General features: G+C 34.2%; 1 protein-coding gene across 1 annotated transcript; it reads left to right on the plus strand.

The window, feature by feature from the left end:
• Nucleotides 1-4,437: 4,437 nt before the first annotated feature.
• LOC127136729 (uncharacterized) lies at nt 4,438-5,174 on the plus strand. The gene is made up of 3 exons (XM_051063255.1): nt 4,438-4,595; nt 4,723-4,857; nt 4,938-5,174. The coding sequence occupies exons 1-3, from the start codon at nt 4,524-4,526 to the stop codon at nt 5,172-5,174; spliced, it is 444 nt and encodes a 147-aa protein (XP_050919212.1). The 5' UTR covers nt 4,438-4,523.
• Nucleotides 5,175-24,195: the final 19,021 nt, after the last annotated feature.

Below are 24,195 nucleotides of genomic sequence, written 5' to 3' on the forward strand. Positions count from 1 at the left end.
ACATCAGTTTTATTAATCTATGTTTCGTGTAGTTTAACCTAGTGTGTCCATTTTATTTTTCGACTACTTTTTTTGTCACATTTTGATCCGCCTGAGCATTTTAACCGAGCATTTTTTATTTCAAAATTCGATGAAAACATGTATGTTTCTGAGAAGTTTATTTCGCGTTGATCATTGTGGTGCAGTCACTTTAATTTTCTGGGTATTCTTGCGCCCAATTTTTATTCATTTTTATCTGTTTATTTCTATTTTCAATTTGAAATAATTGGGATGATTATTTAGAATTAATCACATTTATAGTTTTAATTATAGTTGTGTCATCTACTTTTAATTTATTTTTTAAATTTTTACGTAATAATTAATTTTGATAAGGAAAATAACAAAAATATCTCAATCCTCTAATGGAAGCGGGACATGTGTCACCTCACATGGGATATTTTCAATTGGAGGTAGTTGGTATCATGGGATGGGTAAATTATTCAAAAAGGGTTTCCATTAAATGGGAGATGCGTGGGATTCTTTGGAGAAATTAATTTCAGATACAAAATTCCAAAGGAACTTCATTTCTCTTTTCCTAAAGAAAAGCTCTCTCTCGATGGAATAGAAAGCAAAAAAGTTCAGAGCATTTTTGTTTTTCCTTCTTCATCGCAAAATACCTCTAACTTCATCGCTGAAACCCCTTGAGTTTTTCATCTCACTTCATCGCGACTGTCTCCAACATAACCTCTATGTGTTCCACTCTCTTCCACCGTAAACCTGATCGTCAATCTCAAACACCCACTGGCCAAAATCGTGCTCCTTTCATCTCATATTCCAACATCTATTTCCTCACCCTCTTCTCAACCTTTCACTTCAAGCCACCACACGCGACCCATCACGAAACTCCCTCCGCTAAATTTACGACTCGCAACCACCACATCAGAATCTCCACCACGACTATAATACAAAACTTTAATCTCACACATTTTCCGGTGACGGAGAAGCAACCACCACATCCTTTGTGTTTCACAACCGACAACGACACCACCTACACATGCGGTAACTCAGTAAGGTTGCATCGCCATGAGCAATTTCGAAACTCTCTCTTCTTCTTCACTACGACTTTACAACTCACACCAAGCCACACAACCTCCTTCAACTCATCCTCACTGCATTTCGAAAGCAAACAACGCCTCTGATTTTTTATTTTCGGCTTGGTATCTTTTCGTTTCGTTAACTTTTTGTTGTCATTTTGTTGTGTTCATCGATTTTATTTCGGTTCGATGGTTAGATTGGAAGAATTTGAAAGGATTTTGTGTCGAAGCTTGAAGAAACATAATCCTTTTCCCAAGCTTAATGAAGATGTTACTCCTAAGAAGATAACTTTAGCTTTGAGTGATGACATTCAGGCGGTGTTGAATAATTAAGATACCAAGAGAACTTTCAAAGGTTTCTCAAGCATACTTCTAGAAGACTTGGAAGTGGAGTTTGAGAAGGAAGACAATTTGAAGGCTTTCAATTCCGTTTTAGTTCTTTTAATTCATGGGATTGTGCTTTTGCCTAACATTGACAATTTTGTGGATCCGATAGCTATGGAGATTTTCCTTTCTTGTAACCCGGTACCTTTCCTTCTAGCTGACATATATTACTTTCTTCATGAGCGTCACGAGAAGAAAGGAGGCACGTTGTTGTGTTGTGCTCCTCTCTTCACTACGCCAAAAATGACTTTTAACAGCGCATCTTAGACAGCGCTTTTAAAAGAAAGCGCTGTCTAAGGTTAAAATTAAAATAAAACACGGAAAATGTTCAAAAAAAATAATGAAAGCGCTGTCTAAGGGGGGTCTTAGACAGCGCTTTCTAAGACCCCCCCTTAGACAGCGCTTTTAGAAAGCGCTTTTAAATATAGACCTTAGTCAGCGCTTTTGATAAAGCGCTGTCTAAAGTCTTTAAATTAAAAAAAAAATTAAAACCAAAAGTGCTGTCTAAGGGGGGTTTAGAAAGCGCTTTTGGAAAGCGCTGTCTAAGGCATACCTTAGAAAGCGCTTTCCACAAAAGCGCTGTCTAAGGTCTAATTAAAATAAATTAATTAGTCAGCAATGCAATGGGACAACAATGGCCTTAGGCCCAAGCCATGAAGCCAAGAGAGGTGAAAGGGTTCATACGGATCCATTTCAGATTCATTCCTCACATCTCTAGTATGCCTCACCACCGGATACCAGGACCTCGCCGCGCCGAAAATCGCCGCTGGCGATGGTGGAGGTTAAAACACCTTCACCTCTACCCCATTCTACCCGCATTGATTCTCTCTTTCACAATCTCAACCTAGCTTTCATCAACTCCTAGCCAAATTTCCAATCGAAGTAAAGTAACCGAGAATCCTAAAAGAGGAAATTCAAATTAAACGCCGACGAAGCCTAATCCAGGTTCCAGAGCTTAGGGCTATTGTTTCTTAGCATTCATACTACAAAATGGTAACAAGATTCAAAGGAAATCAAGAGAAACAAAAGAAAAGCCTACCTTCAGAGCAGTGGCTTGCTCTGGAAAGTGTTGAGCATATTGAAGAGGAGAATGCAGAGAAATCCCGAGGTATGCTTCTATCTCTTTCCTCCCATTGATGATTTCTTCTTCTTCTTCTATCACAATAGTTTGTAGGTTTTTAAGCTCGAATTATTGTTAATTATGCCAGAAAATAAGAGTGTGAGGATGATTTGCAGAGAGAGATGGAGTGAGAATCATAGCGAATTAAGAGTAATTTTCAATGAGTGGTTTTGATTTGTGCAGAAAAATGATTGATTCCTCATGATTGAGGGAGAATGAGAATATATATAGATGGGTTAGCAACTAAATCATGTAGGTTTTTAGGGAAGTTAGTTAAGAGTTTGGGAACTATTAAAGTTAATGGATTCAATGAAGAAGGTAGTTATGAGTTTGTTAACACTGTTAAATTTTATTAAAGGTGTTATGAGCTTGAATTTGAAGTTAACGAATGTTAAGTGAAATTAGTTTTTTATGTTAGTAGAAATTAATGTATTTAATATTGAAATGAATTAATTAAGAGAGTACCAAAAACAATTAGCTTGATTAATTGAAGTGATGTTAGTTGACAGTTAGAGATTGAACTAGGTTAGCGTAGTTAGAATAGTTATGAAACTGACAGTTAGTGATTGTTAGATTGAGGAAATTAAATTTAATGTAGTTAGATGAAATCGATGTGGAAAAACAGTTAGGTTGAAATGGAATAGTGATGTCAAGTTAGTGAAGAATTGAAGTTAACTTAGAGTTATGTTGACAATTAGAAATAAGGACTGTTATATATGGATTGAATTTGATGTTAGCATGAAAGTTATGCTAAGATTTGTTAGGGTGAATCAGAATTTAAGTTTGTAGGCTATGTGTGTCAACTACTAATATAAGTTACGCAGGCTGTTAGAAAAATAGAAGATGAGCGTATTGTTAGTTATTACATTATGCTGTCAAGTGGAATTACATTGATTGTATGTTGAATGAAATGCTTGGTTGTTTTTTTGAAATGGAACTATTAGGATTAGTAAACACAGTTAGATAATTAGTTGGATTGAACTGTCAGCATGGCACAAGTATAACACGACATTTTGGTTAACTGATGCGTAGCTGACTGTAGGTTATGTAGATCAATGGGAAAAGAAGTGATGGTTGAATGGCTGTGAAATTTGATATAGGTTGTTGCTAATTTGATTGTTATGCTAATGCGTTAGGATATGTTATGCATGGATCGTGTTTGAATGCTAGGTATATGAACTCGATCTGAGTTGAGAATTTTGTTTTGGAATATAATATAATGGTTGGTGTTTGATGTGAATCTTAAATGTGGGGCTGTTAGTATTTATGTTAGTTTGGTTGTTAATGTTGAAACTTTAAATTAATGACTCATTATTGAAATTCATTTTTTGTCAATATTATATTTACTTCACTGGATACCCGAGAGCACTTGGGTGAGATAGTTAGAGATCTCTTATAGTTTAACGAGAGCTGGGTTCAAACTCAGTCCGGGACATGCGGCACATTCTCCTGATGGAGAGCTTTGCTGCTTATTGTGGTCCCAGTTGCGTGCCGAGGATATCAGGTTATACAAAGTTCTATTAGCCCCGATATTCGAGTGCGGAACACCAACACATGAGATTACATTCAATCACTTCTATTTACTCAAATTATTCCCTATGTCTATATGCCAGTGTTTTACGCGTGAATAAAGTGTTTGATGTTGTGTCTATGAAAGTACTTCCTATGTGCTATATAGCAAAGTATCATAGTTGGCTATACGAGCTTCACCGTTAATACATAGATTCTTAAATCCAAAAATAGAAAATGAAAATGTCATCTTCTTTGCAAGGTTGGAAAAGTGTATATTTAAGTTTTTTGCACAACCTTGTTTTGTATGTGATTTTTTCGTTGACTTACTGTCAATATCAACTTTTTTCAAGATTTGATTATATTTTGCTCATTTGTTTGTGTGGATTTCTTGATTTTTCATGTGTTTGCATTTGTGATTATTAGACATAAAAGTGATGCAAGCTGATATGCTAGAGCTACCTTTTGACGATGAATGTTTTGATTTGGTTATCGAGAAAGGAACTATGGTAAATTAGATGATTTTCCTTTCACCTATAACGAAATTTTAGCTCGACACTTTAAACTAATTGTTATGATTCCTACATCTTCTAAGCTTGAGCGTTAAATGTGAATATGTTAACTTTGGTTTTGAAGGATGTATTGTTCGTGGATAGCGGTGACCCATGGAATCCAAAGCCGGAAACGATGTCCAAGGTGATGTCCACATTGAAAGGTGTTCACAGGGTTTTGAAAGAAGATGGCATATTTATCTCAATAACTTTTGGCCAGGTTTGAAGAATGAACTGTTGGTCCTTGTGTCTTTTGTTGGGTCCTGCCTTTATTCTAATCTGCTTCAAAATTCATGCCAGCCACATTTCAGGCGCCCTATATTTAATGCACCAGATTTCACCTGGTCTGTTGAGTGGACTACTTTTGGTGAAACCTTTCACTATTTTGTCTATGTTCTAAAGAAGGTTAGTCATCCATCTAGCCTTATTTTTCATTTTGTCTTTGATACTAAAAACAATTGTCTGTTTGTTGCTATATTATTAAGGTATTGCATCCAAGGCTTGAACAAACTCCCCAGATATCACGTTATAAAATGATAAATATTAAATACTATCACTAGTTTTGTACTTCTATGACAGTTCGATGTCAAAATTAAAGACTAATTTGTTCGCAAAATATCTCGTTGACGGACCAATTTGATGTTGCTCTTGTATATTCTTCACAAACTTATTGGATTTATAAACAGAACAATGGAACCAATGTAATTTCGCATATAAGTTTGGAAGTTCTAAATAGACATATACTCTATTTTCTACTATTAAAAAGTAAAATATTTTTGTCATCAAAATAGGCACGAGAACTGATTTATGCAGTGATGTAAAAAATGGCACTTTATATGTTTCATGATAATTACATAGATTTCATCATGAAAATGACATGAAGTTTATGAGGTCTGCAATTCATATGCATGTGGTTTTACTGTTCTGTATCTCTGTTTTAACTATGATAGATGAACATTTTTCAGGGACAGAGGTCATCATATGATGATGTACAACCTGTGAAGAAGTTTTACACGAAGATTTTCTGTGTTGATCTCTCCATGTGATGATAATGTTTGTTTGTTTTGCAGTACTCGTGTTTCGAACGAATTAGGAGCAGGGAATCCAAAGACAGCTAAGGGAGCTGTTCGAGTTGTTGTTATTATTGGAATTGCAGAAGCAATTATTGTCAGCACCTTCTTCCTATGTTTTCGAAATATTTTAGGATATGCTTATAGCAATGATGAACAAGTTGTGAATTATATAGCGAAAATGGTTCCACTTCTCTGTGTTTCTGTTAGCGCCGATAGTTTAATCGGCGCACTTTCAGGTTAGTCAAATACTTACCCCTTCTTGCATCTACACAGAGTCTTCTAACAATTGATATGACTCTGATCACGCTAATCTATGAATTAGTAATGTGTCAAATATTATTATAGGGATTGCAAGAGGAGGTGGATTTCAGGAAATGGGAGCTTATGTGAACCTTGGAGCATACTATATAGTTGGAATTCCTTTGGGTTTGTTATTAGGTTTTCATCTAAAACTAAATGCTAAGGGTTTATGGATGGGAACTTTAATAATAATAATAATAATGTGTTATTGATTGATAAGCCATATTGCTAAACAATTGCGGTTCTCCTTTTTATCAATATTGCAAAACAAAAGCCATTCGATGCTCTTCCAAGATGGAGCTCTTGTCAGACGAGGTTGGCTTTCTTTTCTCATTCCTCAAATATTCCTTCAATATCATAAATTAAATGCTTAAAAGTAACATGATGATTTGCCATCTCTTTCCAGAACCCTTCGTATTCCGGTGATCAAGGTGCACTCGTTCTTCCATCTGTATTGGATATAACAGATGGATCCATGAAGCTAATTAATGCGCATCCTGCTATGGTGCATCATCATCATCATTCTCAGAATCTTGGTCGTTCAATATTTTTGAAGCGATCTCGGTATTACTATGGTCACCAATATTCTCGACGTAACTCAGCCAATCATGCCAATGCATCTTCGTCTCGTAGCAAGGGTTCTTCCTCATTCGATGACAGGCTTTCGTTCAAGTTGGCTCCTCAACCGAACTCACAGCCCAGAGAACATACAGGTGTGTATTGATACTAGCATTGAATTTTACTAGGAAGATTGCTTATTCATTATCCAAGCTTTTCTTGTTTGTTTTCGATTTATTTTAGAGTACAAAGAGAAGACATTTTCTAGGCCAGAGAGAATCCGATCAAGTTCTTTCTCAACGGATTCAGTATCACCGGACGTCGTGAAGTCGGTTTGCATGATATGTGAGAAGCCACTGAGACAGAAATTTAATTTTATGGGGAATTCACTATCTTGCAATGAACTTGCAGTTGTAGCAGTTTTAGTATGTGGTCATGTTTATCATGCGGATTGTCTTGAGCAAAGAACTAGCCTCGAAGAACTACGCGATCCGTCATGTCCTATATGTACAGGTTTACTCTTGCAGGATCATGAATGTAAAGAACAAGAATAGTTTTCAAGTAGATGGATATTACAACTTCTTCTATGGACTTTGTAGCTAGGATGAAGATATTGCTGACAATATCAGGATCTCTGCATTGTCCTTAGAATTTGTGAATTTGTGGTATACTTTTAAAATTAATTAGGCTTATTAGGGGATTGTAATATTATTATGTAACAACAACTGAGTGGTGATGCAGAAATTCTGGTAGCTGTAAATGTTTTAGAGATTAAAAGATATACAGTTGAAATGATTGTTTGATCTGCACTCTTCATGCATACTATATTTCATATTTTAGATAATGCATGTTGATTGATTGACCTATATATGCTAAATGGTGTGCAATGTCTATGACATGTTTCTATTGTCATGGCTCTTTGGTACAAATTAAAGTGAGCCACTGGGCCACAATTTTTTGTTATCAATCTATTATTGCAAAGTCATATATATATATATATATATATATATATATATATATATATATATATATATATATATATATATATATATATATATATATATATATATATATATATATATATATATTATATATATATAGATATATATATATATATATAGATATATATATATATATATATATATATATCACTACGCCAAAAAGGTTTTTTAACAGCGCATCTTAGACAACGCTTTTAAAAGAAAGCGCTGTCTAAGGGGGGGTCTTAGACAGCGCTTTTTGAAAAACGCTGTCTAAGGTATACCTAAAAAAATTAAAATAGGAGGGTCTTAGAAAGCGCTTTTGGCCAAAGCGCTGTCTAAGGGGGTGGGGCTTAGACAACGCTTTTCAAAAGCGCTGTCTAAGGTATACCTAAAAAATTTAAAATAAGAGGGTCTTATAAAGCGCTTTTGGCCAAAGCGCTGTCTAAGGGAGGGGGGGGGGGCTTAGACAGCGCTTTTAAGATTTAAAAAAGCGCTGTCTAAACCTTTAGCAGCGGAGGTTTAGACAGCGCTTTAAAGCGCTGTCTAAGGCTAAAAAAAACGCTGTCTAAGGTCTTATTTGTTGTAGTGCTTACATGCTTGGCATATGACACATCTGAAGGAGGAAGGCCCAATTTTGTCTAAGGAGCTCAAGTGGTCACATAAGTTAAGATCTATTTCCACTAGCAACATCAAGTGGTACATTAGAGATTGGGAAACTAAAGACATCATCACCAGTTGCCGGTATTTCCCTAATGTTCCATTATGGGGAACTAGGGGATGTCTTAACTATAATCATGTCCTATCCCTAAAGCAACACGGTTACCTAGTTAATGGTCCCCCAGAAACCAAAGCTTTGGAACCATTCATCCTGCATGACTTGGAAGTGAGCAACCTGACTATGAAAAGAGTTAGAAGAGCTTGCCTTGCAGTTGTTAGAAAAGGAAAGGTGTTGGGAAAGAGGAACACACTTGTTAGGGAACCTTATACCCAATGGGTGAAATATAGGGCACAAGTGATCAAACTTCCATACCCTTTTGATCCTTCTATATTTCCTTTGGTCCCTGAGCCAAAACCCATCTTGTCTGAAGATGTTGAGAAGCTTAATGTTAGAATCAAAGAGCTTGAAGCATAAAACACAGAGTTGATGATTAAGCTTAATCGAGTCACTTTGGAGAATGGGAATAAGAAGGATGATCGTCAAAGGGAAGACAAAGAGCTTAAAGCCACCAAAAAAAGGGCTAGAGAGTCTGATGAAAGTAGGGAAAAGTTTGGTCATGCTCTCAAAGGTACCAAATATGTGTTCAAGACCAAGAATGAAGAGTTGGATCAAACCATACACAAGATTCAAGAGCTGAACACTATTATGGAGAGAACTCTTAAGATGAAGAGGGAAGCCATGTTGATCTCTGAAATCCGTACTCGTGAGCTTGAAAATAATATCCAGAGGTACAAGGATACTTTAGCCTATGAGGAGTTACAAATAGAAGAGGCTGGAAGAGCTTGTATCCATCTGAATTTTCAGTTAGAACAAGCCAACTGAAGGATTCAAGCACTTGAGAGTTAGGATCATGATGCAACTTATATGATTTTGTAGAATGATTGCAAATATTGGAGAAACCTCTATAGGGATATTAAGGTAACCAAGTCTAAGGACTAACGTATCATCCAAGATCTCTAAGGACTCTATGTCGAGTGGAAGGACAAATTTCTGAGGCTGTCTAGATTCATCAACTCCATTATGCAAGAGCTACCTAGAAAGTTGCAAGAACTGATTGGTGCATCTGTTCTGAGAACACACCACATCAAGTTTTTAATTTCATTAAGTTTTGTAAGATGATGTTGGAAAGGTTGACCACCAACCTTGCTACGTTTCAGAGGGCCCGAATGCCTTAGGATTTCTCTTGTATTTGAACTTGATTTGAATTAATGAAAAGTTGCTTTTGGATTCATTTATTGTGTTTTACTGCTTTATTGCTTTAAATACTTGCAAACAAATGTCGTAACGTTACTTGAATGAATGTTGAAATTAACCAAGAGTTTTGCATACAAAAAATGCATCCGTACATGCATTCATGCATTTCCAAATAAAATCTCACTTTGTATTTCTTCCTCTAGTTCCACGCTGAATTTTCAATACCGATACAACACTCTAGCCCAAGCTTGTCAGTGAATGGACGACCAAGAACAAGAAAGTTCTCAAGTAAGGGCAGAATTGAATGACATCAAAGGAGGCATGAACCATATGAGAGAAATGCTCCAAGCTTTGACCTCCAGATTTGAAGCTCCTCAAGTGACTGTTATTTCGGAAATCACAGGTCCTTCAGTTGAAGCCCAACCAACAAGGTATGTACCTTCTACATGGTCTATAATCGGGTTACCCTATGACTTTGTACCTCGAGCAGAAGGAGTACTAGAGATGGGGCAAACAATTCAACAAGTAGTGCCTTTGCCAACATTCACATATGCACGCCCAATTATCCACAATGTTGCTCCACCGATTGCACATACAAGGGTTGTACCACACTTCAAAAATCAATATCATATCTACCATACTATTGAATCATCAATTGGAGGTGATGATGTGAGATATGAAGACTTCAGGGAGGTGGAAGAAGTATTTTAGACCCTCGAGAAGAGACTCCGAGCTATATAGGGAGATCAAGTCTTTGGTGCTGCTGTCAAAGAAATGTGCCTTGTATCTGGTTTGGTGATTCTGACAAAGTTCAAAATGCCAGAGTTTGATAAATACAAGGGTCACACTTGCCCAAAAATTCCATCTCATCATGTATTACCGCAAGATGGAATCACCCTATAAGAAGATGGTCAACAAAATCTATGTATCTAAGTGATTTTTGAAAGTCAAATTAAATTTAAACTTCGAAACCGCAACACAATAAAAATCTTACAACAATTAAACAAATAAATCTATTTATCAACTAAAAACAGTAATTATAAAAAATCATATAAAAAAGAAATAAAAAAAAACACAAGGGTATAATCATAATATGAGAGTGTAAAAAATAAAATATGGGCCTAAGCCCAATCAAAACACAAAATAAATCTAATTAGAACAAATCATAAAATAATAATAATAATAATGATAAGTAAACAAAACATAAAATAAAATAGAGAAATAAAAAAATAAAGAAAAAAATAAGCTGAGAAAGAGAGAGCATTTGGATTTTCAAAATAAAAAAACCTCATCCAACCATGTTTTGACAAGTGTCCCTTGTGTAGAGGGGAAAAGAGAAAAAAAATAAGTATCTCTTCCCCTCTCTTCATTTAAACCCAACAAAGCAGAGAAAAAAAACACTTCTCATGACCCTCACAAACTCCTCTCCCTCTGACTCACCTTCACACTACAGGGGGTGGCCGGCCGGCCCAGCGGTGGCGCCCCCTCCACCTCTCTATCACTTCTTTCCCTCACTTGTATTCTCTCATGTCAAACAAACAACAACATAAAATGCAAAGACCTCTTCCTTTCTCTCAAAATTTTCATAGCCAAACAAACATTAAAAATGGAGAAGTGATCGATGATGATGTGTTCTGATTTTTTTGATAGTAGAGAGAGTGTTTTGAGGTTTGTGTTGGATGAAGAATAGAAACAAATATCTCAGAAAAAAAACCTTTCTTTTTTATTTCTACCAAGTCCCTCCTTGCATCTATATTTATTATTTCTTCTTTCTTTCATCCAATTAAAAATGGGAGCCTCGTCCTATAAGGAGGGTCCACGTGTCCCTTTGGTCACGTGAATGAAGGGAACCAACCTCCCTATCAGCCTCCTATTTTGTTTTCTATTTCTTTTACTTCTATTTTTCTAATTCTCCTTCTATTTAAATATTAAAAATGTCTGATAATTGAATTAAAATCAAAATCAAATAGTTTTAATTAAAACACAATAAATCTAAAAATAAATACTCACTTAATTTTAATTAATATTATTAGTTTTTTTTTTACTAAAGAACAAAAATAAATGGATTAAAAATGAATAAAAATCGGACGCAAAAATGTCAGAAAAATTAAACTGAAAGCATCAAAATGATCGGCGTGAAATAAACACGTGAAATAAACACTGACGTTTGCAAGCTTGGTTTTGAAATTTTTAGTCCGCTAATTCTTAGTATGATGAATGCATTGATTTACTGACTGAAGAATCGTGAATTGATAATCAGATGCAAAATAATCAACTCTTGGACCACTTTGCTTCTAATTCTTAGTCGCAATCAAAACCCTACAAAGATTCAAATACTCTTGACTGTCACCCTTTGGACCTCTGAAACATGATACAATGAAATGGACGATGCCCTGAGATTGAGAAGACAAGCCTTTTGACTTCTTAATCACCAGATGTCTGAATGAATGTCATCAAGACCAAATAAAATGCCAGAACCCCCAATCTTTCATCTAAATGAATACTTTTGATTGATGGAATACATGATCAAATGAAATGATTTTACTATGCTGATGCAAGTGAAGAAACTTAGCATAAAATATAGGGTATGACAACTACACCTAGTTAAGGATATGAATAACTCTTGTCTTCAAATCATCATAGTGAAAGATAGTTTAAATACCAAACAAACCCAAATTTTTTCATTTTATGCAATAAAATGATGTGCCAATGGTTATGAATGAGAGAGATTGAGAAATACTCTTGTTTTCTAAATCATCATATGGATATGATTGAATGCAATGAGATTGAGAAAAACTCTTGATTTCCTAGTCATATGATTGATCGCATGCAAATGAATTTAAGAAATACTCTTGATTTCTTAATAATAAGATGCTAATGATATGACAGTTAAGAAGTTATTTTGACTCCTAAAAAATTGAATGTGAATGAGTTAAGAAATACTCTTGATTACTTAGCACATGAAATCTTCGGACAATATCATTTTGGTCTTATAAAAATTGATTCAATCAATTAAATAGAAATTTTTATGAATTAATTTAAAACTATCTCTTAATGGAAAAATCATAAATGATATTATGACATGATACACGAAAAAAGAAAATACTTATCTCCTTCCAATAAAAATTTAAGATGATTAATTTTTATTTTAAATCTAATAAATAAATAAAATATTTATTTAATTTTTAATCTAAATTATCTTAAAATAATTGAGATATTTTTAATCCAAATTATCCAAAAGAATGTCAATTAATGTTTAATTAATTTTTAAATTAAATTATATTAAAATAATCAAGATAATGTTAATTTAAATGCTTTAAAATTACTATAATAATAAATTATTTATCGATTTTTTTGAATCTACTTAAACATTAAAATTATACAAAATTATAACTTATTATTCTTTTACATGTGAAAAAACACTTAAGACAACTTTTCTTTATCATTTTAAGTATTGTCTCATTTTAATTGTTGTTATGTCTTTTAAGTTAACTTTGTAATTTAAAAATATAATACACGTAAGGTCGTGTGGGATCTCGACCTTAATTTGTAATTAAACCGCCATTAATTCATTTGGTTAATTTCATTATCTTTCAATTTCTTATCATCAAATATCATAAGAATCATTTATTGATTGTGGTAGTAAATGATTTTAAAGGCTAATGTTGTTTCACAATAATATGTGATTTTTTTTTGAGAAAATAAATATTGTTGATATAAATATTTTTATAAAAAATTGTATTGTCGATACAAATATTTTTATAAATGGAAAAAGTGTATAAATATTGTTGATATAAATATTTTTATAAATGGAAAACTAGTATTATATTTTTATAAACAAAAAATGTGTTATACAAATATTTTTACAAGACAAGGTCGCGTGGGATCTCGAACCTACGGCAGGTTATTCAGTTAGGTCAGGGTATGTTGGTATAGAAGTTAATCGAGTTCGCGAAGAGGTGAACGATGTAAGCAACATGCCGTTATGCAGGGTCTCTTGAGAGCACAATCTCCTTTCGAAGTTAGATCCTTTATTTGGAGGTGTTTTCTCAATAGAATTCCATGGAAATATCAACTATTTCGTAGAGGTATTCTTTCTTCTCTCCGCGATTTTCCTTGCATGTTGTGCTTCCACGAAGATGAAGATGTTACTCATCTCTTCTTCAACTGTTCCGTTGCGGTTTCTTTATGGAAGTTAGTGGCCGAGTGGGTAGGGGTCGTTTTGGTGTTCGAAGATTCGATATGGAAGAACTTATTGGCTTGAGTTAATTGTTAGAAGATTATTAAGGTTAGGAAGGGTAAGTAGGGCATCTTTTGGACTGCGGTTATTTAACCATTTTAACCATTTGAAAAATCAGGGAATAACATCCTTTTTAATGGAGCCTTTTGCAATGTTTCTGTTTCTGATTTGTTTTGGGAGATCAAATATTTAGCTTGGAAGTGGGGTCTAATAGGAGAAAATTCTTACTCTAACTACAACTTTTTTCTTTTCCTTAGATTCAGTTGATTATAATTTTTTTCCTTTCTTTTGTAGGTGCTCTTTTTTTATAAGATGAATTAGAGTATTCTTAGTACTCTTTTAATTTAATTTTTACTTAAAAAAAATATTATTGATACAAATACTTTTATAAATATTAAAAAATTTATTGTTGATACAAATATTTGTATAGGTGAGAAAAAGTCTATTATTTATATAAATATTTTTATAAATGAGAAAACGTTTATGGTTGATACACATATTTTTATAAACGAAAAAAATCTACTGTTGATATTTGTAGATGTAGAATATAATATATAATAATTGTATCTATCAATGTTATTTATTTGTGATCTTCTTTGTAAAACATATATAATATATTGACTATAATTACAAATACTATTAAAATATAATCAATAATATCAATTTTAAATTTTATAAAAAATGTTAGTACTTTTTTTATGATTAGATATTAGCACTTATACAACAAAAATTGCTATAAATATTTATTTTTCATTAAAAAAAAACATAAAATAGTTATTATCGATGAATATACCTATTTATTTCATTATGCAAATACGAGAAAAAATATACAACTAAATAATCTGTAAGGATGATAAATGGGCATATCCGCCGCATTTAAATCAGGTCAACAAAAGGTCGGAAAAAACAGTGGAACGGATCCGACATAATAGGGAGTATCGATTTAAAACCCAGCGTCCACCGAAAAATTAAGGCAAAACGGTCATGTTTGTTGTTTTATAATTTTAATATAGAACTATTTTTGTTATGAAGTTTAAAAAAATAATATAGCATTAAATAAAGGGGTACTCTGGAGGTATATTAAAATCACATGAATATTTTCTCTCATTTTAAAATATATATCAATCTCTTCACACCTCCCCTATATTTTTTAATAATAGTAAAACTTATAGATATTAATTTAATATATAAAAAATTAATATATATTTTAATATATCTCAAAAAGGAGTGAGTGTAATCTTTTTAAAAGAAATAATGGAATGATGCCGAGTATAGACAAATCTCCGATGAATAAGTAGTGTTCACTTTATCAAAACCCATTCTACACATGAGAGAATATCATCCCATGGTCCTTACCATGCCTCCATAGGAACAACAAGATAGTTTTCAGAACAAAAGGAGCAAATAGAATAATGTCTTTAAAATAAGATCACTAATTTAAGAGACAATAGTCAAACTTATCCTTTTGCAAATCTCATTTATACTACAAGATAATTCCATTGTAGTGACTAGAGAGAATTCTTAAGATATATAGTATCACATAATATTCCCCTTTCCCACGTAGGAACTTTCCATGCAAGAATCTCATGTCTATTTCATAAAAATAAGCTTGTGCTTTGTAGGAAGAATCCCTTTTCAACATCATTTGTGCTAAAGTTTCACAAATTTATATACTTTTTCTTCCTTTATTACTTTCATTTCATCTTTAATTAATTTGACATATGAATTGCCTAAGATTCCGGTTAAGCTGTACCTCCCATCTTCATCAATATTAATTGAATTTGTCTTTCTTGCAACCTTTAATTTTCCTCTTTCCTTGTTAGTAAATACTACTTTGTGTCTCGTATTGTAACACGTTTAATATTGGTATTTAAAAATGATAGAATATGAGAGGTCTTAATTATGGTTTAGTTGGATGCATCCATTAACCTATCATTGATATGAACTCTGTAAAAATTGATTATGCAGGTATTTGTAGATTGTTAGAACATGATTTTTTTTTCATGTTTGATCATTTCACTTGAAACAATTTTAGAAATTTGCATGACTCATTATGATGATGCATGACTCAGTTTTACTGAATACAAAATAAGCACAGTTTTTATCCTATGTCTATTTCATTAGAATATTTTGGAATTGAACTTTAAAAAAAATTATGAAAAAGTATTTGAATTTATTTATTTTAAATAAACACTATTTTGACATAAAATAAATTTGGTTGAAAAACTTTTATTTTGGTGGCCTTTTGTTAATGGGTTGTTACCGAAAAAAATTTAGTCTTGTTAAAAAAAATCGGGAGTCAACAAAAAAAACTCCACATTCTTGAGGGAGCAACCATTGTGAAATTAATAACCTTCCACAACCTTTAAATTTTCTGTAAATTTTATTTCATAGTCTTGTCTTTTAAATTCATTTTCACTTTACATTTCAAGTCATATATCTTTCAACACTTTTACTTTCTTTCTTTTTTAAATCAATTGTCATTTAATACATTCATTTACTTTTTTTACAAATCAAACCTTCAAATTTTATAAACCAATTTTATTCTTTTAATCTCAATCCAAATTCAAAAAAATAATTCAAAAACACCATCAAATATAGGCTACGGGTTAAGCATAAGTTAAAACTCCATTCTCACAACATTTAAATATTTATTTTGATCATGCCTCAGGTTCAATCTTCCACTGTTATGCTTAGTTCTAATAATAATTCATTTTGATCATACATCAAATGAGAATCCATGTACTTCCTTAGTGTTAAACATAGCATGTTCTAGTCATCATGGCTCTAGTTCTTGGATCATTGATTCAGAAACAAATGAACATGTTTGTCCTTCTTTACAATATTTCAATTCCTATTATAAGATCAAGCCAATTAATGTTTATCTTCCAAATGGATCTTTTGTATCAGCCAAGTATGCAGACACATTTACATTTTCTTCACACCTTTATCTCACACATGTCTTTTACACTCCTGGATTTTTTTTTAAAATCTAATTTCTGCTTCAAAATAATGTAAATCTCTTCAATGTACACTTCAATTCTTTGATAATAAATGTCTGTTGCAGGACTTGAAATTCCAGAAGATGATTGCTTTAGCTAATGATATGGATGACTTATACAAGCTTGTGATTAATAGTGATGCTCAAAGTGGTGTATCTTCCCTCAAGTTTCAAACAAACATTTCTCATCCCTCCAAATACTTGTATCAATCAGACATGTACTATACCTAATCAAGCCTTATGGCATCCACCATCACATCCCCATCACATCTAAAAGACTACGTATGTGCCTCATTTCATGATGCTCCTAATCAATCATCAGGTACTCCTAATGTCTTATCTGATTATATGTCTTATTCTCATTTGTCTTCTACTCATTCACATTTTAGCCTCTCAATTACCATTCAAACTGAACCAAAATCCTACACTAAGGCTACCAAATATGAATGTTGGAAACAAGCAATGAAAGTTGAACTTGTTGCTCTTGAACAAACTAGAACTTGGCAGATTATGGATCTTCCTCCTAACATCAAACTCATAGGCTGCAAATGGGTTTACAAGATCAAACATAAAGCAAATGGAAGCATCGAAAGGTTCAAAGCAAGACTAGTTACCAAAGGTTACAACCAAGATCAAATATTAAACTTATGCTTTTCTCTATGCACAATCCCCTTAATGAAGTTATGTGAAACTCTTTGTGTGGGTAACTGGTATTAGTTTTTATTCAAATTTGACATTTAGTTTAGAATAGTTTTTATATGTGTTTAATTTTTATCAATATGTGTAGAGCGATGCACCGTAGCAAAACCAAATCGTTGACTTAAAAATTTGACCTTTATAAATTATAAAAAAGGAATACTTATAAACTATAAATTTATAATTTGTAAATTTGACCTTTATAATTCAACATGCAATGATTTTAAATCTCTTGAAATGAAAATCGTTGACTTGAATCAAATGATTATGAAATACGAAAAAGGCCAAAATGGTTTGAAAAACGTCTTAAGTAGGAAAATATATACGAACGATAGATGCGGTCTTGTGTATTCTAAATCTACCAAATCTAGCTGAATCAAAATTATTTTGTAAAATCTACAAAATGCTTATAGCAACTTTTAAACCAAGAAGGTGGTTCAAGAGAATTTTTAACCAAAAAGGACATTAGTAACAAATATTGTTTATCATTCAAATGAATTTGTCAATGCATCTACATATTTTTATTACAATTCAAAGGGTCATATCCCGCATGTTTGCTATTTTAGAAAGTTGGTGTTCTTAGTGGAAAATATATTTGAGTAAGGAAGAAACTAACCCAAAAGGACCTCAAGAATATTGGGTACATAAAAAGTATTATTGATTGTTTTTTGTAAGTACTTGAAAATCATATGCTAAAATTGTTAAATTAAGATTGATTGTTCAAGATATAATGAAACCAAATGATATGGTAAGATTAAAAAATTTATTTGGATGAAGATAATTTGAGAAAATTGGCATCTTTAACTAGCACCGTAGAGAAGATAAGTATTTTAATATTTATTTATCATGATGTATCTTTACATATATTATTTTTCCTTTGGATTTTACATCTTTTCTTTTTGAGAATATCAAAAAGGGGGAGAAAAGATATATTCGACATCTTTTTCTTTGGATGTTACGTCATTTTCTTTGGATTTTACAAAACATATAACTGGTTACAGGTTTATGTTGGTGTAAGCCCTAGAGGCCAATACATTTTGGTACTTGTATCGAATAATAAAAGGCATTCTCTTTATTATGGTTGATTAATAAAGTCCCTGGAATAGATAGTCCGTTTAATGTATTAAGTGTGACTTAATCATGAGAACACATTAAACATGAGGACACTATTCCTAAAGTATCCGTAGTCGAGCTTTAGTGTGAAGTGGGATAACATTAAAGCATTAAGACTATTATGTTTGTAGACTAATGATCACATCTCATGGATCATGGATAAAGAGTTATCAAGTCTTAAACATAGGTATGAATATTAGGAGTAATATTTATACCGGATTGACCCGCTATGAGAATACTATATAGAAAGTTATGCAAGGTGTCATAAGTTATTCTCATGGTGATAATAGTGTATTCCACTCTTCGACCTGAAACCACTATGGATCCTAGATGTAGAGTCGAGTGCTTTATTGTTGATCCAACGTTGTCCGTAACTGGATAACCATAAAGACAGTTGATGGGTACTCCACAAAGCATGCTGAGGGACATGAGTGACCTAGATGGAATTTGCCCATCCTGCATAACAGGATAAATGTCTATGAGCCCAATATTGAACTGGACAAGGATGACACGGTCTATGCCTTGTGTTCAATATAGACATAAGGGCAAAAGGGTAATTATACACATAAGTATTATCACAGAAGGAATTGTCAGATCACATGACATTTTCGTGTCTTGGGTAGCAGTGATGTGTTGCTAGATACCGCTCACTGTTTATTATGTTAAATGCGTGATTTAATATAATTGCCAACGTCACGAAAACCTACAGGGTCACACACAAAGGACGGATTGATGAGAGATAGAGTAACTAAGGAATACCGTAAGGTACGGTTCCCTTAAGTGAGTTATAGAGCATCGTAAGGTACGATGTACTTGAGTAGAATACAAAATATGGTAAGGTACCATGAGCTTAAGTGATTTTGGGCATATTATAAGATATGGGCCAAAATACACTTAAGTGGGCTTTTAGCTTGAAGCCCACACAAGTGGTTCTATAAATAGAACCCTTGTGCAGAAGCAAAAATTTGCGGTTGCATTCTTTTCGTTTTCACACTCTCTCTCTCTCACTCAAAGCCTTCATTCGTACCAGCTAGCACTGAGATTGAAGGAACCCGTTCGTGTGGACTGAGTAGAGACGTTGTCATCGTTCAACGTTCGTGATCGCTCCGTGGATCTGCATCAAAGGTTTTGATCGTCACAAGAGATCTGCACCAAAGGTTTCAGTCGTCACAAGAGGTAAATATTCTATCACTGATCATGACCATTCGTAAGGATCTCTAAAGGAGAAAATTTTAATTTCCGCTGCGCTTTGGGTCGCAATTCTCCTTCAGTGGTATCAGAGCCACTTACGAAACCATGACTCGGATAGCTGTTTAATTTCTGTATTAATATGATTAAAAGACAGAAAGAATCAATTAATTAAACGAGTAATTGAATTTGGCATCATGAGTGTACGAGTTGGATGATTGATGTTGACTATGCTTCGGAATCTGACATTAGTATGGTGAAGCAGCGATACGTCGATCGTCCATAGGTTACGCAATTGAGACCGATCAACTTATATATGATATAAGTAATCCTAATGCAAAATACGGTATATGTGATGTACTGTTTCTGTTTCGTTCATTCGAACACTAAATGATTGTTTTCCTTTGAGCGATCAATGGTCATTTGCTTCGGAATCCGACATTAGTATGGTGAAGCAATGACCTGTTGATCAATCATACTGAATCAACAATCGAGGTGTGTTTGACGGTCTGAAATTGGCGCATTAGGGTTGGTGACGGCGCAAGGGTTGTGCCGTCAAGGAGTTGTCAATTTAGGGTTTTTTGAAAACGTGTGTTGACTGTTTCAAAGTTTGTTATTTGGCCGCGTGAAGCTCGTGTGACGAGCGTAACAAGCGTAACAAACTGGATGCGTGACGATCGTAACACGCCCATGACGGTCGTCACACTCACATTGCCTGTGACGGTCGTCACACGCTTGTGACGATCGTCACACTCCCAGAGTCAAAATTTTGGGGTTCCTGTTTTGTGACTACGCAAGGGTTGTGTTCATGCAAAACAATGTCCATTTCAAATGAATTGTTCATTAAAATTTTGGACAGGGGCGCTGCCCCTCCAACTTCGCAAGGGCAGCGGAACCCCCGGCTAACTGTGCGTAGTGTGATCGGTCGCCGAAATTTAATTTGGTTTTAATTAATTAAAGGAATTAAAATTTAATAATAACAATGTGTTTATTATTATTGCCTTGTGGTGATCAGTTATGGCCTTAGTTGTCCTTTATTTTGTTTTGGGTTTTTAAATACGACCTGCGTGTCGTGCCTCTCCTTTTGATCTCTTAATGTAACTTTTTTTCTCATCTCAAACCCTCGTATGTAAAACGAGTTTCTTCTGGAATGTAATGTTATGAATAAAGAGAAGAAGACAATGTTATGAAGAAAGAGAAGATTTCAATATCAAAGGAGGACAATCTTGAAGATCTTGCTTGGAGAAGCTTAGAGAAGAATTCAATATTAAAGGAGGACAACCTTGAAGATCTTGCTTGGAGAAGCTTAGATCGTTGTAGGTTAGCTTAGGTTCTCTCATTGGCTTGGGAGAATAATTGCGCTAGGGGCCATAACTGTTTCATTTTGTTTGTATGTATGTTGATGCATGTGAATGTATGTTGATGCATGTGAGAGACGATTTATATGATAAATAAGCCGGTGAGATCATAACAATTGCAATTCCCTCAAACTAAAATATTAAGTTTATGCTTTCCAAGTTCTAGCACTCATCAAGACTAGTATCGGATAATGTAGGTTTCGCCAAAGCGAGGTGCATGTTCTATATTAGTAAGGTGCGATGGGATAATTGTAATATCCAACTGCTAAAACAATGGGTCAAACTTAACTAAACAAATTATGATGATATTATATATGTTTGCTTTCCAAGTTTTAGCACTCATCAAGACTAGTATCGGATAATGTAGGTTTCGCCAAAGCGAGGTGCATGTTCTATATTAGTAAGGTGCGATGGGATAATTGTAATATCCAACTGCTAAGACAATGGGTCAAACTTAATTATAATAATATCATATATGTTTTAGAAGCAAGAGTTGGGAATAATCCATATGATGGATTGGAATAAGGAGTTATTCACCCAACTGAAATTTTCGAGAGTTGTATGAGATACAACTGGAAGGAGTTCCTACCTAAATAACCTAGTTTTGTGTAATCCGCCTACGCGGACTTAGAACGAAGTGAAATATGGATCTCGACCCACTAGAAAATCTTCCAACGGGATTTTCCGAATCAAATGATGAGGGTCATTTGTTTTGAGTAAAATAGTGGGAGCATATTTGATTAAAGGCCTAATTAAATATGTCAATGATACTTATATTTTCTTAATCCTTATGTAGATAACCATGACAGCAAACACCTCTAACAACATCTTGCGATCAATCCTTGACAAGGAAAAATTGTCTGGGACAAATTTTCTGGATTGGCACCGAAACCTGAGGATTGTCCTCAAACATGATAAAAAGCTGTATGTCTTGGAGACACCTGTTCCTGAAGAGGAACCTCTTAGTTCTGCACCTAAGGCAGAAAGAGATGCTTATAAGAAGCATGTCGATGATGCCAATGAAACTGCTTGTCTCATGCTGGCTACCATGAACTCAGAATTGCAAAAGCAACATGAGAACATGTCAGCGTTCGATATGATCGAACACCTGAAGCTGCTCTATCAAGAGCAAGCAAGGCATGAGAGGTTTGAAGTTTCAAAAGCCCTTTTCCAAAGCAAGTTAGCTGAGGGAGCCCCTGTAGGTCCCCGTGTACTCAAGATGATTGGGTATGTGGAAAACCTTGAGAGATTGGGTTTTCCCCTCGAAAAGGAACTTGCAACTGATTTGGTCTTGCAATCGTTGCCAGATAGTTTCAGTCAATTTGTCCTAAATTTCAATATGATTGATATGGACAAATCTCTTCCTGAACTGCTCGCCATGTTAAGAACTGCCGAGCAGAATCTGAAGTCAAAAGGGAAGTCCATTCTGATGATCGGAAATGGAAAGAGACAGAACAAAAGGCCCACTAAGCATGGTGATAAAGGGAAGGGCAAGGAAGTTGCCAAACTCAAACCCATCGTTGATGCTTTGAAGCCTAATGGAGGCATAGCAAAAGAAGGCACCTGCTTCCATTGCGGTAAGACCGGACACTGGAAGAGAAACTGCCCAAAGTACCTGGAAGATAAGAAGAATGGAGTAGAGACTTCAACTTCAGGTATTTTTGTTATTAATTCATCTACTTCTGCATCATGGGTATTAGATACTGGATGCGGTTCTCACACTTGTATAAATGTGCAGGGGCTAAAAAGAAGTAGAGATTTGGCAAAAGGTGAAGTTGACCTACGAGTTGGCAATGGAGCAAAGGTTGCTGCTTTAGCCGTAGGAACTTATGTATTAACTTTACCTAGTGGTTTAATAATTCAGTTAGAGAACTGTTATTATGTACCTGCAATTAGCAGGAATATTATTTCCATTTCTTGTTTGGACAAGTTTGGTTTTTCATTTATAATAAAGAACAATTGTTGCTCAATTTATTTGAATGATATATTCTATGCTACCGCACAAATGAGCAATGGACTGTATGTCCTTGATCTCGAAATGCCTATATATAACATTAATACTAAAAGGATGAAACCTAACGAGTTAAATCCAACTTACCTTTGGCATTGTCGATTAGGCCACATAAATGAGAAACGCATTTCCAAACTCCATAAAGATGGACTCTTGGACTCTTTTGATTATGAATCATATGAGACATGCAGATCTTGTTTAATTGGAAAGATGACAAAGTCTCCATTCACAGGAAAAGGTGAAAGAGCTAATGATCTTTTGGCCCTCGTACATACTGATGTATGTGGACCACTGAACATACCAGCCAGAGGAGGTTTTCAGTACTTCATCACATTCACTGATGATTTCAGTAGATATGGTTATGTGTATTTAATGAAACACAAATCAGAGTCCTTTGAAAAGTTCAAGGAATTCAAGAATGAAGTACAAAACCAACTAGGTAAGAATATTAAAACTCTTCGATCAGATCGAGGTGGTGAGTATTTAAGCCTAGAGTTTGATGACCATCTGAAAGAGTGTGGGATCCTATCCCAACTTACTCCTCCTGGAACACCCCAATGGAATGGTGTATCTGAGAGAAGAAATCAAACCCTGTTAGACATGGTCCGATCCATGATGAGTCACGCCGATCTTCCAAACTCCTTTTGGGGACATGCACTATTGACAGCAGCTTACACACTTAACCGTGTTCCATCCAAAAAGGTTGAGAAGACACCATATGAGATATGGAGTGGTAAGAAACCACATATGTCTTACATGAAGATTTGGGGTTGCGAGGTTTATGTGAAACGACAAATTTCAACTAAGCTTGAGCCCAAATCTGACAAATGCTTATTTGTGGGGTATCCTAAAGAAACAAAAGGGTATTACTTCTACAATCCTTCTGAGGGCAAAGTGTTTGTCGCTCGAACTGGAGTTTTCCTAGAAAAGGATTTTATTTCCAAAGGAACCAGTGGGAGGAAAGTAGAGCTTGAAGAAATTCAAGAATCACAAAGCATAGATACACCTATGGAGGAATTAGAGCAGGAAACACAAGAAGTTGTGGAAGAGCAACCTGCTCAAGTAGAACAAAACCAGCGTAGGTCAAGCAGGATACGTCAACTACCTGAGAGATATGGATATCTC

The sequence above is a fragment of the Lathyrus oleraceus genome, chromosome 4, assembly GCF_024323335.1.
Source record: "Lathyrus oleraceus cultivar Zhongwan6 chromosome 4, CAAS_Psat_ZW6_1.0, whole genome shotgun sequence".
Classification (NCBI taxonomy): domain Eukaryota; kingdom Viridiplantae; phylum Streptophyta; class Magnoliopsida; order Fabales; family Fabaceae; genus Lathyrus; species Lathyrus oleraceus.

Coding starts and splice junctions, on each gene's coding strand:
- LOC127136729 (XM_051063255.1), top strand. CDS start 4,524: ATGCAAGCTGATATGCTAGAGCTACCTTTTGACGATGAATGTTTTGAT. Junction 4,596..4,722: donor TTATCGAGAAAGGAACTATG/GTAAATTAGATG, acceptor TTGGTTTTGAAG/GATGTATTGTTCGTGGATAG. Junction 4,858..4,937: donor TCTCAATAACTTTTGGCCAG/GTTTGAAGAATG, acceptor AATTCATGCCAG/CCACATTTCAGGCGCCCTAT.